This window comes from Diospyros lotus, chromosome 10, assembly GCF_014633365.1.
Source record: "Diospyros lotus cultivar Yz01 chromosome 10, ASM1463336v1, whole genome shotgun sequence".
NCBI lineage: Eukaryota > Viridiplantae > Streptophyta > Magnoliopsida > Ericales > Ebenaceae > Diospyros > Diospyros lotus.
The window spans coordinates 35,135,976-35,153,665 of record NC_068347.1 but is presented as its reverse complement, the minus strand read 5'-3'; the positions used below and the strand labels follow the sequence as shown (position 1 = coordinate 35,153,665).

General features: G+C 28.2%; 1 protein-coding gene across 2 annotated transcripts in view; it reads left to right on the top strand.

The window, feature by feature from the left end:
- Nucleotides 1-16,915: 16,915 nt before the first annotated feature.
- LOC127811686 (probable E3 ubiquitin-protein ligase ARI7) overlaps nucleotides 16,916-17,690 on the top strand; it is a 33,141-nt gene continuing 32,366 nt past the window's right edge. For both annotated transcript variants that reach the window (XM_052351783.1, XM_052351782.1), the window contains exon 1: nucleotides 16,916-17,386. In XM_052351783.1, the coding sequence (XP_052207743.1) occupies nucleotides 17,219-17,386 (168 nt within the window). In that variant the 5' untranslated portion in view covers nucleotides 16,916-17,218. The remainder of the gene's footprint in view (nucleotides 17,387-17,690) is intronic.

Here is a 17,690-nt window from a genome sequence, read left to right as displayed (position 1 = left end):
TTCTTGGGTCCAAGTTACGTAATCGAGTTTACATCCTGATCCTGTTGTAGCTTAAATATAATAATAAATTTATTAATTAAAAATAATATTATTATATTATTTGAATTTTATTAAAAAAACAATCAAATTATGTATGAAACATGATTACTTTAAGGCATAAGCTACTTAGAACCCCTAAGAATGAAAAACTAAAAAAATGGCACACTAAAAGAAGAATAAGAGATGTTATAAAGGATGATAAAAGAAATGAGACGTCAAAAAGTGAGAGAGAGGCCAGATGAAGGAGATAACGGACACTAGCAAAAAAAGATGGTGGACAGAAGGAGAAGACGTTAATGTTGACGGGAGTCACGAGATCAGGAAATGCGATCGTCGGTGAGATGAAGAAGACCAAGAGCAAAAGACGGTAAATGCGCAGTAACCAGTTAAGTCACGATGACGATGCTTATTGCTCACGCAAGATGATAAGAGAGAAAGAGAAAGCGCTAAACATTTCCATATATAAATTAAATCCTAAATATTTGGGTGTAGTAATAAAGCCAATATCAAATTCATATCTCTTAATAGACGGGGGCTCAACTATTTAGAAATAAGAATGGAGTTTTTTTAAATCTCATAGAATTAGAATTATTCTAAATAATATTTATCCTACCATGACATTCTGAGGTCTCTTAAAATTAAGATCTTTATAGATAATGTTTATTCTTTTTATAAAACTTTCGAAAAGATTTTTGAAGAAATTATCTTATTTACATTTTGTTTATGACTCTTCCCCAATTAGGAGAAAATTATACTTTTTTATCTCAAAAAATTATTTTAAACTTTTAATTTTTTTTGGTCTTCTAATGAATTTTTACTTACGAGGCATCACATATATTTAAATAGGCTTGAGAATCAAATTGAATCAAATAGACGTGATTGGTTCCGATTTTTTAGTATATCGATTTGGTTTTGGATCAAAAAAATTAGATCTGATTGAAATCAGCTCAATTCTGAATCTAACTCTTTAGGTGCATAGATTTATCAAAACCAAATAATGTGCTCAAATAAGTAAAAAGTATAATATAAATATTATAAATAAACATATAAATATATAATACATATGGCTATTTGTTGAGAATTGATTATTAATATTTATTTTAGAGTTTATATTACAAAATTTTTATATTAATAAATTATTATTATATATAGTTAGAACCCAAAAGAGAACAAAATCAAAGTCATGTAGATTGGGTTCTATATAGTGATTGATTTGATTTGAGTCTCGATTAATATGAAACACAAACCAACCAGACCCATGAACGCCACTACTTAGTTACGTATGAATATTATGTTCTTATTTTTCTCTCGAATGCTCTTTAATTCTTTTGTATTTTTATTTTGTCTAATTTTTATAAGCTAAAAATTCTGTGTATGTATATATATATATATATGATATTGATCCATCCATCAATTGTTTGAGAAAGGAATTTAAGTTGGATTTGCTACAATTTAAATAAATAAAATTGTTGTTACTCAAATATAATAATAAATTTATTGATTGAAAACATCGCCGTTAAACTGCTTAAAGTCTGTAAGAAAAATAATAATAAGAGGGTAGATGAAAATACTCGCGCAAATACTCTAATGTTTAACTCAAACACGGAAGAGTTGAAGACCATATTAAAATCAGTATAAAAAACATATATTTTCTAAAACGAGTGTCTATTTATTTGTAGAGGAACATAGAGCTTCTCTAAATTCCTTTAAATTATAATTCTTATAGATAATATTTATCTTAACATTCTGAAATCCATCAGGATTAAAATTCTTATGGATAATGTTTATCTTGACATTCTAAAATTCATTAAAATTATGTTTTTTTAATAATATTTATTATTTTCGTAAAATTCTAAGATGAAATTTTGGATATTAGAGTTATCCTATTTGGGCTTTATTTGAGACCCTCAATTAAGAAAAAAATTACATATTTTTAGCCCAAATTTTTATTTTGAACTTTTAAATTTTTTAATTAACTTTTGCTTATAACGCAACAAAAATAAATAAAAGATACCTTTTGATTAGGACCACATGGCAAAAAGGTCTTACATTACATCCAAGATAAATTTGCTTATTATAAGACCAAAGGAAAATAAGTATTTAGGAGGTACATTTGTGGCTGCAGCTAAAAGGATTGAAATATGTAGTAATCCATTATCCATCAATGCTACAAACAAATAAAATTGTGGGTCTTCATAATTTGGCAGCATGCATTTGAAAAAATAATGTTTAAGTGACCACCCAGGCCAAGGTACAAGTGGCATTGTAGTGGGTTATTCACTCCCATGAGTTATGATTGAAATTTGGAGGTGGTGTTCTATAACTTACTTGGTTCTTATTTGATTTCCCATCATTTTTTTGATTGAATTGTGATGGAATTGAGCCGAGTCAAGCTTTCAAAACTTAAATTTGGATCACGAATTAGTTTTCAAGCTCGTCAATCTCAAGTTTGGCTAAAGTTTGAGCTCGAGCTTAAACTTGACAAGCTTTTGACAAGTTGGAGCTCGAGCTCAACCTCGGATTCAATAAAAATATTTTTAAAAACTTTATATATAAATAATCAATAAATAATAACTTTAAATCAAATTTAATAATAAACAAATATAATATTAATATGATAATTAACTAATAATAATTTTAAATTACAATAAACATAATATCGTTCACTATAATTTAAAGTTTAATAATTTATATTAAATAATATATTTATAAAATTATAAATAAATTTATTAATGTATTTATAAATGAGCCTATTCACGAGTTTTTTGCAAACTTTTAATTGAACATGTTCACAAGTCTTCAATAGAACATGTTTGTGAGTTTTAACGAGTTGAATTTTATTAAATTCAAATTCGATTCGTTTACAAATCTAGTTTTAAAGTTAATCTCAAACTCGACTCGTTTACATTAATGAACGAATTTTTAGCTAGCCAAATACCAAGCTGGTCGCGAATGACTCGACTCATTTGCGATCCTATTTCTTGAGTTTAAGGAATGAAAAGGTAAATGTCTATGATAAAAATCTATCAAAAAATAATTAGAATCATAAATAATATTTGAGTATTATTTGATCTCATAAATCTCAAATTATGACTTGTATGATGCATTCAATGTTACAATGTTCCACCTTACAACAAGGAAACCATATTAATTGAAATTAAACATTGTTACATAATAATATTTTCGAAAAATTATCATTAAAATTTTATCAAAAATATTACTCAAAAACACTCGATTTTAATATTTATAGTGATATTCATATATTATGTATTGTATTGTATGTCATATTAATGTAAATATATAATATATCGACATACGTATCACCCCAATTATTAAAGTTGAGTACCTAAGTAGCATTTTCAAAATCTTATATGTGTGTGTTACAATTAAGTATATTTGTTGCATCTTATTTTTAATATTTAAATAATTTTATCAATTAATGATAGATGCAACGTGTTTTGAATTATTTAATCAACTAATAAAATTATTTAAATAATAAAAATAAGATTCAATAAAAATATATAATTTAAAAATAAATTACATATATTGATGAGGTTAGTAAGTAATGTTACCCAATACTTTACTATTATCGTAAATAAAAAAGAAAACCTTTTTAATTAGAATGACATGAGAAAAAGCTCCAATATCTAAAATAAAATTATTTTTTATAAGATGAAAAGGATATAACTATTTTAGGACCGCGAAAGAAAGCTCCACTTGTGGTTGTTGCTTAAAGATAACAAAAAATTTAAGGGTGAACATTATGTCGGTTTCACGATTGAATCGACCAAAATATTAAAATTGAAGTAATTGAATTTATGTTAAAAATTAAGATCAAACAAATATAAAAACTAAATAACTAAAAATAAAAAAAAAAACTAAAAAACTAAAGTTGTTAATTTTTTGTTGAATTATTGGTCAAAAATGATGTTTTTGAAAATTTCAATTGATCTAGTTATTTTATTTTTTTTAATATAAAAATATAACCGAACTGAAATTGTCAAACTTAAAAATTGACCAGAATCGACTTTGCAATTTTAATTACTTCAATTCAATTATTTCAGTTAAACTGAAATTTTATTTATCTCTAACAAAAATATTAAGTTTGACATTTATAATTATATTTCTTATTAATATTTTATATTATATGTTATATTAATATAAATATATAAAATATTATCACAAATATTAAATCTATGTGTCAAGATAACATTAGAAAAACATGTTACAATTATCCACCATAATATTTGAGTTTTTAACAAAATAAAATTAAATGTCACTGACATGAACCCTTGAGTGCCTGTGCCCATCACTTTGTCTCGGCATCAAGAAACTGCGACAAAAATGCGTGCCTTTATAATTTGCCACGTGAGCCTCAAAAAACTACATATGTTACCCAATATTATGTTAAAATAGGGTTATAATTAGATTGAGTTGACATGAGTTGTAGTAAATTTAGACTCTATTTGACAAACTAATTTTTAAGTTTGAGACTTAAAACTCGGCTTAATTTCATAATTAATAAGTCAAGTTCGAGCGCATCCTAATAATTCTGAACTCTACCAGACACCAGCAAATTTAGTCTCGTCAAAATCTAATTTATTAATTTATTTTTATAATTTTAAATTTAAACAACTATTTATATGGTGCATAGGTAAACCTAATTTACTATTTTACTTTTATTATATATATTATATTACGTTAAATAATTAAATTAATATACATAATAATTTTAAATATATTTAATTTAATTATATTATTATAATAATTTAAAACTTGATAACTTTATATTAGATAATATATTTATAAAATTATAAATAAATATATTAATATATTTATAAACAAGTTTATTCACAAACTATTCGTAAATTTCTAATCGATTATGTTTATGACTCTCTAATCGATTCTATTATTATTCACTAACCTCTAATTAAAATGTTTATAAACTTTAATGATATAAAGTTTATTGATCTCAAACTGAACTAGTTTACAAATTGAGATTCAAAATTATACTCAAACTCAGTTTATTTATCTTAAAGAATGAACTTGAACGAACTTTTGTCAAATCAAACATTGAGTTGCTCATGAATGACTCGACTCCTTTGTGTTGCGACTCTATTAAAAATAATGAAGAGAAAATAACATTCTTACATAATATATATATATATATATATTAGAAAATATTATGTTTTTTATAAATATAAATTATATAATACTATGATGAGCTTTTTTTTTTATCTTCTTTTTCAAAAGGCAATCATCTCTTCATATGATTTTTAAGAAGTAAGATCTCTTCGAAACAATCCTAAATAAATATTGAATAGATTAATGTCATAATTAATGTTTTAAAGAGACGCGAAAATCAATGATTCTCACTTAACATTTAAGAAATCTCATGCATTATAAATGAATTTGTAAAGCAAAATTGATAAAATACATGTAACTAACTTCTCCTAAAATTCTATTATTGATTATTATATCTCGTAAGCAGACTAATTTAAGTATTAAAAAACCATTTTTAAATTATTTTTGACTATAATTAGATGCCAATAGAATGAACTCCTATAACTTGGCTTGCTATGTTGGTATGAATACAAATTTCTTTAAATTAATTTTATATATTGAATAAAATTACACCCAATTGAATTACGTATTTAGATTTAATAGTCAAAATTAAAAATTTTGAATAAAATTATAAATTTATAAAAAAAGACTGAATTATTTTCATAATTAATTAACCCTTATAATTAGTATTGATGAGATCACTGAATCAAATCGCGGGCCCTCAATCATAGATATAAATTTAAATAACTAATATTTTTTCAAGATACTTGTAAAAGAAGACAAAGGTGTAATTTACGTGCAAGTACTAACAAAGGATTGTGGGGTTAATTGACGCCCTTGGTGTCAAAACCAATTTGCAATTGAAAACTAAGCTAAGGCTTGACTTGTAATGTTCCCATTAATTCTAATTAATTAATCATGTTTCTTGTTCCAAATGACTTTTAAACTTTGACCTCTTCCTTGTGGGCTAAGCCTTATAATTGTAACTAACCTATTCAAGGACCAAATCCCTCCTATAATAGCTTATCATCATTTGTCACGAGCCCGAGAATTTTAAAGATTTAATTTTGAATATCTTAATTTATTTTTGAAGAATTCAACTCCTATCAATTGAACACAATATTATTTCTATTTAGTTCGACATATTCTTTGCTAACTCGAAATAATTGAATTAAAAAATCTTAAAGATAACTTCAATTATTCCAATTCAAATGGCCTATATAAAAGATAGAACTTTTATGAATAAACAAATAAAATCTTGATCACAATACATTTATCACTTATTTACTCTTAATAATTTAAACATTAAAAATTATATCAAGAAATTAAACTTATGGTTTTATATAAGGGTTGTGCTATTTGCACAGAAAGAGATTTACAAGATGATATATCGCAATATTTTGACATCAAAATATCACAATATATCGCAATTTTTGTTTATTCACTTCTCCCACTCTCCCTCTTTCTCCCTCTCTCTCTCTTTCCTCTTCTCTCACATTCCCTTGTTGCTGCAATCGACCACCCATTGTTGTTCTTCGCCTCAATCACCTTGCCTGCTCTCACTGCCACCTCATATTCTCTCGCCATTGCAACTTCACCGTTGCCGCCTCATCTCGTCGCTGCAATCTCACCATCTCGTCGTTGTTGCATCGAGAGGCGAGCTAATTTGATGGAGAATATAACAGTGGGGGGGCAATATGGAAAGGCGGCAGAGGCAAGGCAACAAGATCACAACGAAGAGAAGAGGGTAGGCGACGGAGGCAAAGAATGACCGCGAGAAGATCAGCGATAGATGGTCGGTTGTAGCGACAAAAATGCGGTGGCGGCGACTAGAGGAATGAGAGAGAAATGAGAGGTTAATGGAGAAGGGAAGGACAAAATATCATTGAGAAAGAAAAAAAATAGACAAAATATTCATTGAGAGGAAAAAAATAGGTAAAATGATCCTTGTAGAACTTTATTAGTACAAATAACATGATTCTTTATATAAATGTGCATGTGGAGACAAAATTACAGTTATCGATTCTAGACGGTTAATAAAAAACAATGTCATTTAATTTAATATAACCAATGATTAAAGAAATGGCATTATTGAGCCAACACTTTTTGACCAGTTTTGTGCACTTTAAAGAACCTAACCTGCCCAATGAACATCAGTTAGTGGCCTCCAAGTTGGCAATTGGCCAGTGGCCACATATTATCTAAGATTTCACCATTTTTTATTTTATTTTATATTATATAAATGAAGTCATTTCTTGAAAGCAAGGGAATAATACCTGGGATCTCTTGGAATCTTCAAAAACACCATCATGTTGATGATGAAGTTGCCATGGTTTTGACTATATATCTATTATTATTATATACTAATCCTTAAGATATCAACTCAATCTAACGTGATCTTATATTTTAGTGCATTCCTACCCACCTGCACCACCAAATCTCCCAACTATATGCCTTAAATTGAATTCATACCTTTTCAACAATATCTTAATTACGTCTTAATAATTGTTTAAGGGTTTAGTGGAAAAAATCACATTTTGATACTTAAATTAGTAAAAAAAATTAAAATAATTAAATAAGAGTGAATAAAATTTTAATTAAATTAAAATAACCGACAGAATTACCTAAAATTGACAGTTCAATTCAATTTGATCCAATTTATAAATCAATTCAATTTTTTTTTATATTTTTTAAAAATAAATAAAATTTAGGCAAGTATTAAGTTATAAGAACTCACTATTCTTAGTAGTGAATTATGCTAGACTAGATTTTGTGCTAAAAGGTGACATTGGATGATTTGTAATAGTTTAGTAAATTATTTTAAAATATATAATATTATATAAATAAGTTAAAAAAAATATCGAAACGGATAACCACAAAACCGGCAAAAAAGAGGTATATCGGAACACGTCCCCACGACCGTTTCCACTTGAGAGTGTTTGTCTATCAAATTTCACCATGCCAGTGGGCCATGCGACTCATGCCCATCCATCCATCCATCCATCATCCATGTGAAAGATGCTATGGATCATCCATCGCATCCGCTTATTTGATTGATGAATGATGATGGACACACCTCTTGCTATCATATATACATACATAGATGATATGATGCCTCATGCATCTCCTCCTTATCCTCACATACACTATGAAAAAGTATTTCTTCGACTACACATTAAGTTATTAAAAATGTTAAAATGATAAAATTATTCTCATTCAAATTACAAAACGCCCATCTTTCTTATTTCTTTTTCTTTCTTCACCTAGCAATCCATCGTCGTCTCTTTTTTCTCTTTCCCATTCTCTCTCCAACCATAACCCGCCATCATTGTAGCCAGAGTCGATCCTGAATTTTTTAAGATTTATAGCAAATTTTCTCAAATATGTCCCTTTATATAAATTAAATAAAAAATAAAAAATATAAATTAATTAATTTTATTAAAATTACAATAATTTACAAAAAAATAAAAAATAATAATTTAACTCTCATGAAAACTTTATTTAGAAAAAATACAATAGGACAAAATCTCAAATAAAGGAAAAAGAGTACCCTGTATTGTAAATATTACATTAAAAAATAAAAATGACATATTTGAGTCTACATGATTTCTCCCAAATTTTCGTAAGTATTTATTGATTTGATCAATCTTCCTTTCTTCCTCCACAATTAATCAAAACAAAAACAATTATTACATGTACCTACAAAATAAAAATAGTAATGAAATCTTCTTTTAGCAGGTATAAGCGATAACTTCTTTTGTTAATTTTTTATACACATATATACATAAACATAAAAAAAAAATTGGGCCCCCCTCAGTTGTGGGCCCTGGGCTGTAGCCCTGGCCCAAGGCCGGCTCAAGCTGTCGCCTCACACTGCCTCACCTCGTCGTCTCACTAAAAAAAAGCAAGAAATGTAATTTACAATTTAAGCAAGGGTAATTTTATCATTTCAACTTTTTTGGTAGTTCAAAGAGTACCGATATCATGATCCATGGCAAAATACAACACTTTTTTCTTTTATATACTTAAAATTTATTATTATTTCAATTATACATTTAAACTATACAATTTTGAATTAATTTTTCAACTCAATAAATTGATTAAGCATAATGAATTAAACATAGTTCATTGATATAATTGAAATAATAAAAAGTTTAAGAATGCAATTGATTTGAAATTATATAATTTAGAAGTATAATCGAAATAATAAAAAATTTAAATCTCTAAATAAAAAAAGTGCAAGTACATATGTTAAAATATGTATTTTACTTGGGAAAATTCAATGGCCATACCTGAATTTGTCATTGCACTTTTACATTTTTTGGTACGATTAGTTGAATTTTTTATTATTTCAATTATACTTTTAAACTTATATTTTTTAGACAATTTAATTCATGTACTTTGACTTTAGTTTCATGTGATAATTTGAACTTTTAATTGCTTCAATTACACATCTAAATTTATATTTTTTAATCAATTTAACATATGTATTTTGACGTAAATAAAATGTAAAGTATATTTTATCATTTCACTTTATATTTTTTTATTATATATGAAAGTATAAGTATTAAATTGATTCGAAAATATAGATATAAAATTCGTAATCGATGTAACAAAAAAATTAAATTATTACACAATAAAAGATTAAAGTATAGAGATAAATTAACTCAAAATTTAAATTTAAATATATAATTTAAAAAATAAAAAAAATTAGAATAATCACACAAACAAAAAGAAAGTGAATTTGGCCAAAATTAAATAGTGTCCATGAACGCGAATATTCGGTAAATGTTAAGAATACTCCACACAATTAAAAAATATATTATATTGAAATATTTTTAATTATATATATTACATGCATATCGGGCCACCTGCGGATGTTGTCCGTGATCCACAACGTGCCGCGTGGGCCCTTCACGCCGGTTACGGTCTCTTGATGGGGACAATTTCAGGCAACAACCCACGTGGCCGTCTCCATCCGTCAATAATTCCGCGTGAATGACATACGTACGCGCTGCAATGCCCCTTCGCTCTGCAACCCACCCGATGTTGCCACGTGTGGAAGTGGTCCTCTTTGCTTTTGTCACCGCGTTGGTAAGTGGGCCATTGTCTGATCGGAGGGCTCAGATGGAGTAATCGTGATGGTGCATGGACCTACGCCCAGTGGCCATGCGCGGAGGACCATCCACAGTCCCCCGATATCAGGCTGACCAATGATTGAGCAAAAGTTTTTCACTTTTAACAGTAGAATTAAAACAACAAGGTGTTGCTTCCAAACGCGGCCTTAATTATTTGTAAGGGAAGTCAATATGAACAGTTTACTTGTTTATTGTTCTTTTCCATACTTTTGTCAAATTTTGAATGAATTATCGTGTGAGCATTTTTTTCCCCATATGCCCATGAAATGGTAACAAGGGCATGGTTAAATAGGTTTTTTTTTTTAAAATTTATTTTAACATTAGAAATTTGAAGAGTTCTCGATCAATGTATAATTTTCAGTTTGAATCATCTCATCATATTTAAAATTTATGGCATGGTACACTCTCAATCGGAATAGACAAATAGGTGAGTTAAGGGCCAGAGTTTAGAACTTAACCTCTAGAATAGACGCAAATTATCGACAGTTATACAAAAACAAATTTGATCTCATGATCTTGTGATAATTTTAGCTCCTAAACATATGCAATGGATCATTTGCGCTACATGAGATTTTAAATTTTGATTTGGGAGCCTAGCGAAGTCATACTATCAAAGGTCTCTAATTTGAATCTAGGTTTGCATGAAAACAAAAACGAATACGATATGAAATGTGAACGAGGAAATGACATTTTTAAAAAAGTAAAATAAATTCATAAATATAAAATATATAGAATTTTTGTGTAAATATATTTTTAATAAAAATTATAAAAAAATAATTATTCAATCAAACATAAACATAAATTTTATCATTTATTAAAACAAACATAAACATAAGTTATTTTTATTTCTGATAGGCTCACCAGGACAGCAAAGATGAAATTGCTTTCCTCTCTAAGACAGTCGTAGAGCATAAAAGTGTTTCTAAATCAAAAATGCATTTTCAACACTTTTAATATTACAAAATGACATCAAAATATTTTTAAAATTATAAAAATAGCATGGAAAAGTTTTTCTATATTTTTTTACGCTTTGGAGCAAGAAATGTTTCAAAAACATCAAAATAACACTATTTCGATATTTCCGTGATTTAAACTACGTGCTAAGCATGGGATTTGAGTATGTCTAGACTTGCTCAACATAATTTAAAAATAAAAAAAATAATAACCTTATCACCAATAAACTATCACAAATTATTTATAACAAGCACTTACATATACACGAATAATAAATTATTAAATTAACCGTACAAAGATTTTTCACAGGACTAAGTGATGCTCATTATATTTAAAAGGACACTTAAATTTGATATTTATAATAATATTTTATATTTTATGACGTAATAATATAAAATGTGAACCAAAATATCAAACTTTGAGTTATTAAAATAATACTTTCTAAGATATAAATAACGATGTGACCAAAAACTCAAACTCAATCTCACTCGTCTAATTAATGTATCGACATTAAATCATGAAAGTTAAGTCATATAAATGACTAATTAGATCGATCGTGTTTTCATACTTTTAATCTAATTCAAGCATTAATAGGCCGGTGTCTTCCGTCAATTCTCATATTGAATTTTTTAGCCAACTTGAACATATATAGTAGCAATTGCATATTTAATGTATTTTATTCTTAATATCTATTGTTATTGAGATATAACAATAAATTTGTAATTATAGAAAAATATCATCTTTATTTTCTAGTCTCAAATAGATCTGTAAAATAAAAAACGATTAAGAATGCAGGATGCCCCCTGTGCAGGCCCTCGAGTGACACACATGCTATAATGTATGGGACAAAGGGTTGCGATCCTACGAGGGTGAGCTAACTCCAAAAACCCAACCTTAGTTTGGATTACAGGTTGCGACTCAACTGCATGAAGCTGAAATTGTTGGTTAGCCATACAAAGTTGAATTTGTTTCGCTCGTCACACTATGAGAATTGGCCATGCTCAAAGTCATTATTTTAATCGCAATGAAAGGGATGTTGAATATAGGGCTAGTGATTGGATTGAGGTCCTAACAACCTCATTTTTAGGAAGAGTTAATCCCTGTTAGGTATTTTGGTTTGACATTTCTTCGTATCAAAAAAGAATAGAGTTATGTTTGAGTTAAGTTTAGAGAGGTATGTTTGAGTTAAGCTTAGAGAGCTTAAGTCAACCTCTGCGAAAGAGTATATAAGATCAAGATAGGTATAATTTGAGTGATTTTTTAGTCAACGACTAGTTAAATTACTTTTTGTTTATAGGTATAGAACTTGATAGATGGAAGAGTATCCACATATTTCAAAATCATTTATTTTTTATTTTTAAGCAGAGACATCGGAGAGATGAGTTGACATATGATTGAACTCAAAAGAGGCATTTAAGAGAGTTTCCTGAGAACTATTTTGTTGAAAAAATCTCTCGAGCTTCCCTTCTCGAGCTCTTTCCTCTCGACTCTATTTTAGATTTGAGCCAATTTTCTTAAATACAATAATATTAAATATACCTTAACAACTGTTCCGACAACAATCGTTAACAATCTCCATGACTTTTTCCTTTCTGGGCAGGGCTCAAAAATAGATTCAGCATTTATTTCTTGAAAATATCTTGGGATTTTATTAAGTTGCTATCAATAGAGTCTGCATTTATTAAGTTGGGATTTTATTAAGTTGCGATCACATGCTTCCAGACTGCTACTTTCCCATTTATTATTTACTTTAAAGGAAGAAGTTGGTAGGGTTTCCCATTTAATTATTGAGTTTGGTTCATTTAACATTATATGTCTTGTTTGGGCCATGCTTGATTTTAGTCCCATTAATTACGTCATTCTCTCCTTTGTTGGTTCACTCAATTAGATCATTCCCCGCTTTGATATTTTATTGAAATTTGATTCGAGGGTAAAAAAATATGGGTGACTACTTGGTATGTCTAATAACTAAATAGATCGAATTTATGTCAAAAGCTGAATCGAAGCAATCAAATAAATTTTCAAATCGAGCAAACCAAAAAAAAAAAAAAAAAAATCTAAAATAAAAATTCGAGTCAATCGAAAAAACTGAAAATTTGAAATAAAAAAGTGTAAAAATGATGTATTTTTTACATTTCTATCGATCCAATTATTTTCATTTTTTTCAATATGGAGATTGGACTAAGCTGAAACAATCAAAAATGTCAAATTTGAAAATTGAATTGACCTATAATTCGAACTAAATCAAATTGATGATTTTAGTCAATTCAATTCAATTATTTTTGTTTAACCAAATATTGTTCACCCCAACCCAAAAAATAAAAAAAAGAAGGTTGGTTTTCTATTAGGCCCAATTGCTAATCAATTTGAAGTATGGTTAGTTTTACCTAATTTACTTAGGATTCCCATATATTATGGGTTGAACTCGTAATCATGGATTATTTCTTATAATCTAGCAATTTGTCATAAAAATCTCGATAAGTTTTTGATGAAAACATTTTCTCCTAAATCCTAAAAAAAGATCAATTTTAGAGGTGTTGTGTTCAATAAAGTAAGTCTATGCCTAATGATAAGCCCAAATACAAAGAAAGAAGTCCACAACCCAATCCATCGAGCGATCTGGTGAGAGACCTTACCCAAGAGCCTCTTGAGAGACACTTGGGTGAGTGAGCTCACTTGATAGTCTCTCTCAAAATTCATGAGTTGACTAAAATTGAGATCAAGTTTGAGTGATTGAAAGGTCGATGAGGTCACTTGAAGACTAGTATGGCTGAGAGATTAGGAATATCAAATCAAACTTACCTTTTACAAATTTGGAAGAGAGCCTGAAATACCTGTTGAAAATCATGGCTTTCTCTCTATCTCTTAGTCTCATCATCTCTATAAAAAAAGACTTTTCCTCTAACAAAAAAAGGCTTGTAAGTTTATTAAAACTACAACTCTATTAGTTTTATATACTTTATTTGAGAGACTAATTTAAACATCGGAAAGTCCACATGTGAGACTCACTCGTGTCTTAACTGATTTATTCCTTGCAGGTCACCCGTATCAAGATCGATACACTTTTTCGTATAAAAAAAATTATTATTATATTTGAGCAACAACAAAAGAATAAAGCTAATTTCGATAAATGGTTTAGGATAATTATTCCTAAATATTACATAACAAGAATACCTAAAGAAAGAATTATCTCCAAACCACTATAAATAGTTTTTTTTTTCAGACAATCTCACCGTCATATTTTCTAATTTATCAAACTCAATAATATAAAGTTAAGAGTTTTTTTTACCATTCAATACATTTATTTCTCTATATAATAAGACATATAATTAAATTCATCGAAAACCAACACATGCTTGAAATAGACACCAAATTTTAAGATATTTCAATCTAGGTTGCATAGAATCGAAAACAAAAAACGAATACAATACAAAACAAAAATGAGAAAAATGTGTAAATAACAAAAATATATGACCATTTTGTAAATATAATTTTTAATTTAAAAAATTATAAAAAATAATTATTCAATTTAAAAATACACATAAATTTTATAATATATTCAAACAAATTCTAGAAATAAATTCTGAAAAAATTAAAAATTTTGAGTTATAGGAAAATTACATCTCTAACCTAGTTAACTCTAATATAGTTAGAGATGGAAATTTTTTGGTTTTTAACATCTTCGTGGGAGGAAATCTATTTTTGATATTTTTTTAATATTATGAAATAGTTTTGAAACGTTTTCAAAATTATAGAAACGACTTAAAAATGTTTTTTGACATTTCAAAAATAAAAACATTTTACAAATACTGAATAGTGGCCGAGATATTTTCATTCATCATAGATTTCAACCACTCAAATGTTAATGGGCATGGTCCGCAAGGTGCCCTTTTTTTAATGATAATTCATAATCACTACATTTTGATGTTAACATAACATTAAAAAACATTTCTCAAGCGATTAGACTGAATATTAAATTATTTTTTAAAAAATATATTATTATTATAAAAATAATTCTCAGACTATTAAATATTTCACAATAATAACAAATGATTTTTAATCACAAAACAATAATGACATATTATTGATGGGCTTCCTTAATCTCCTTCTAAAGCATCTCAAAAGCCACTCCTGTTGGAATAGGCCCTTTCCATAAACGCCCAATACCAAGCAGCCCATGAAGTTAGAGGCCGGGCCCATCATAAAGTACCAGGCCCATCAAATCACAGGTCCTAAGCCACTACCCACTGGTCCTTAGGTTTGTCATATGTGAGTCCAAACTTTAGACTGTTCAATTTCTCAAAAGACCATCCACCTAACCCAATTTGTCTGCCACCTTCTATTAGCAGTCTTCTTCCACTTCATACCAATCAAATTGGTTCTATATTGAACAGGGGTTAGCAAATTATGGTTTAATCCAAATAATCCACAATTGAAATTATCGGTTCAATTTAATTCAAATTAATTGTTAATTTAGTTTGATTTTTAAGTTTGATAATTTATATTATTTTAATTTAATTCGATTTTCATATTAAAAAAATTAAAATAATCTAACCGACCCAAAGTGTCAAATGATGTTGTTTACCAACACTTAGATTATTTTTGTTCAGTTTTGTCATTTTTTTGTTGTTTTCAATTTTTCTTATTTGTTTGATTTTTTAAATTTTTTATTTATTTAATTTTTATATTTGTTCGGCCGATTCGATTTGATATTTAATATATGTTCGGTTATAGTATTTTGAACGCTCACTCCTAATGTTGAATTGGATCAAGATGAAAAAGTTGCAAAGATTTTAAAATAAAAACTAGATTGATTGGGCTTCGGATTAAAATAGACAGTCTATATTCAATTATTTTTATGAAAAAAATTAAAATATTTAAATCAAACTAAAATTAACTAGTTTACTTAAGTTTTAAATGAAGCTGAGCATGTTCTTATTTTTTCGTTCGTAATGTTATTTATATGTTCTTTGCACTTAATTTTGACACTTCTCAAATTATAAGTATTCATTTAATATATTAATAATATTTTTCATATATTATTAATTATTTTTCAACAATTATAAATACTTTATAAATTATAAAATATTTTTTGATTGTGTTCAAATTATTTATAATTTTTTAAAAAAGTAATGCCAATATGCAATAAACGTAATTTATTTTTAGAGAATGTGCATTTATTGATGAGTCAATAATTAACAATACTATATCACAAATAAATTTTAGAATATATCTCATAAAATAATATGATATATACAAATTCATAAGAGATTTATTCAAATTTATTTAGCGCTGAACCGATTAAATTATTCAAATTGAATGGACTGAATTTATGTCAATAGATTCTCAAATTGAATAAATTAAAAAATTACATCGACTAAAAAAATAAAAAAACTTAAATATCAAAATAATAAAGTGCAAAAATAATATTATTTTTGAAATTTAAATTGATTTAGTTATTTTAATTTTTTAGTATAAAAATTAAATCAAAACAAAATAATTAAAATTACCAAAACTTAAAAATCAATCCAACCGACTTACAATTTAAACTAATGTCCAAAAATAAATATATAAATACGTTACGTTTCGTAGTTTGTATTTGGACGTCATCCTCCACATCGAAATGGATCTCTCTCTCTCTCTCTCTCTGCAACATATATATATATATTTTTAGTTAACCCACTGACAGTAGATTCTTAATACTTTTTTTCCTCTCAGAGAGAGAGAGAGAGAGAGAGAGAGAGAGGGGGGGGGAGGGGGGGGAGAGAGAGAGAGAGAGAGAGACAGAGGGGAGAAAAATATCCCAAAACCACAATCCAAAGCCAGCAATTCCGGGGGAACACCAACAGCGCCACCGTTCTATCATTCTACGTTTCCTTCCCAATTCTCAAATCTCTCTCCCCCCCCCCGTTCGTCGTCCAGCACATCGCTGTTCAGCGATCTGACAGCTGTGCCCTTATTTGGGGCCATCGGATCGCATACTCACTGAATTCTAGGGTTATTTTTGGGTCTAGGGTTTGCTCATGGATTCAGAGGATGATATGCACGACGCCAATGACGCGGAGTCCCTGGATGACTACTACAGCGGCGATACGGCGGGGGAATACAGCGACGACGACGATGGTGGCGTCTTCGAGTTCATGGACAATGACTCCGATGACTCCGATGATATTATCGCCAGTAGGCAGCAGGTGAATAGCTGGAGGAAATGAAAAATGCAAAGTTAACCTGTTTAATGCTTCTGGTTTGTGCCTTTTGAAATTGAAGTGGTGGATTCACGTCGTGGGTTGTTCTGATGTGTATTTAGCCTGCCATATGAGAAATATAGTTTTTTTGCAATTTGATTGGTGGGAAATTCGGCACTTTGGTTTTTGTTGTAGTTATTTTCTATGTAATAGGCTGAAATCAATAACTAAAATGAGGCATAGTGATATTGCCACCGTAATGCATTTGTTTATTCCCCAGGATAGGTCGACCTTGGTTCTGTCTGTAGGA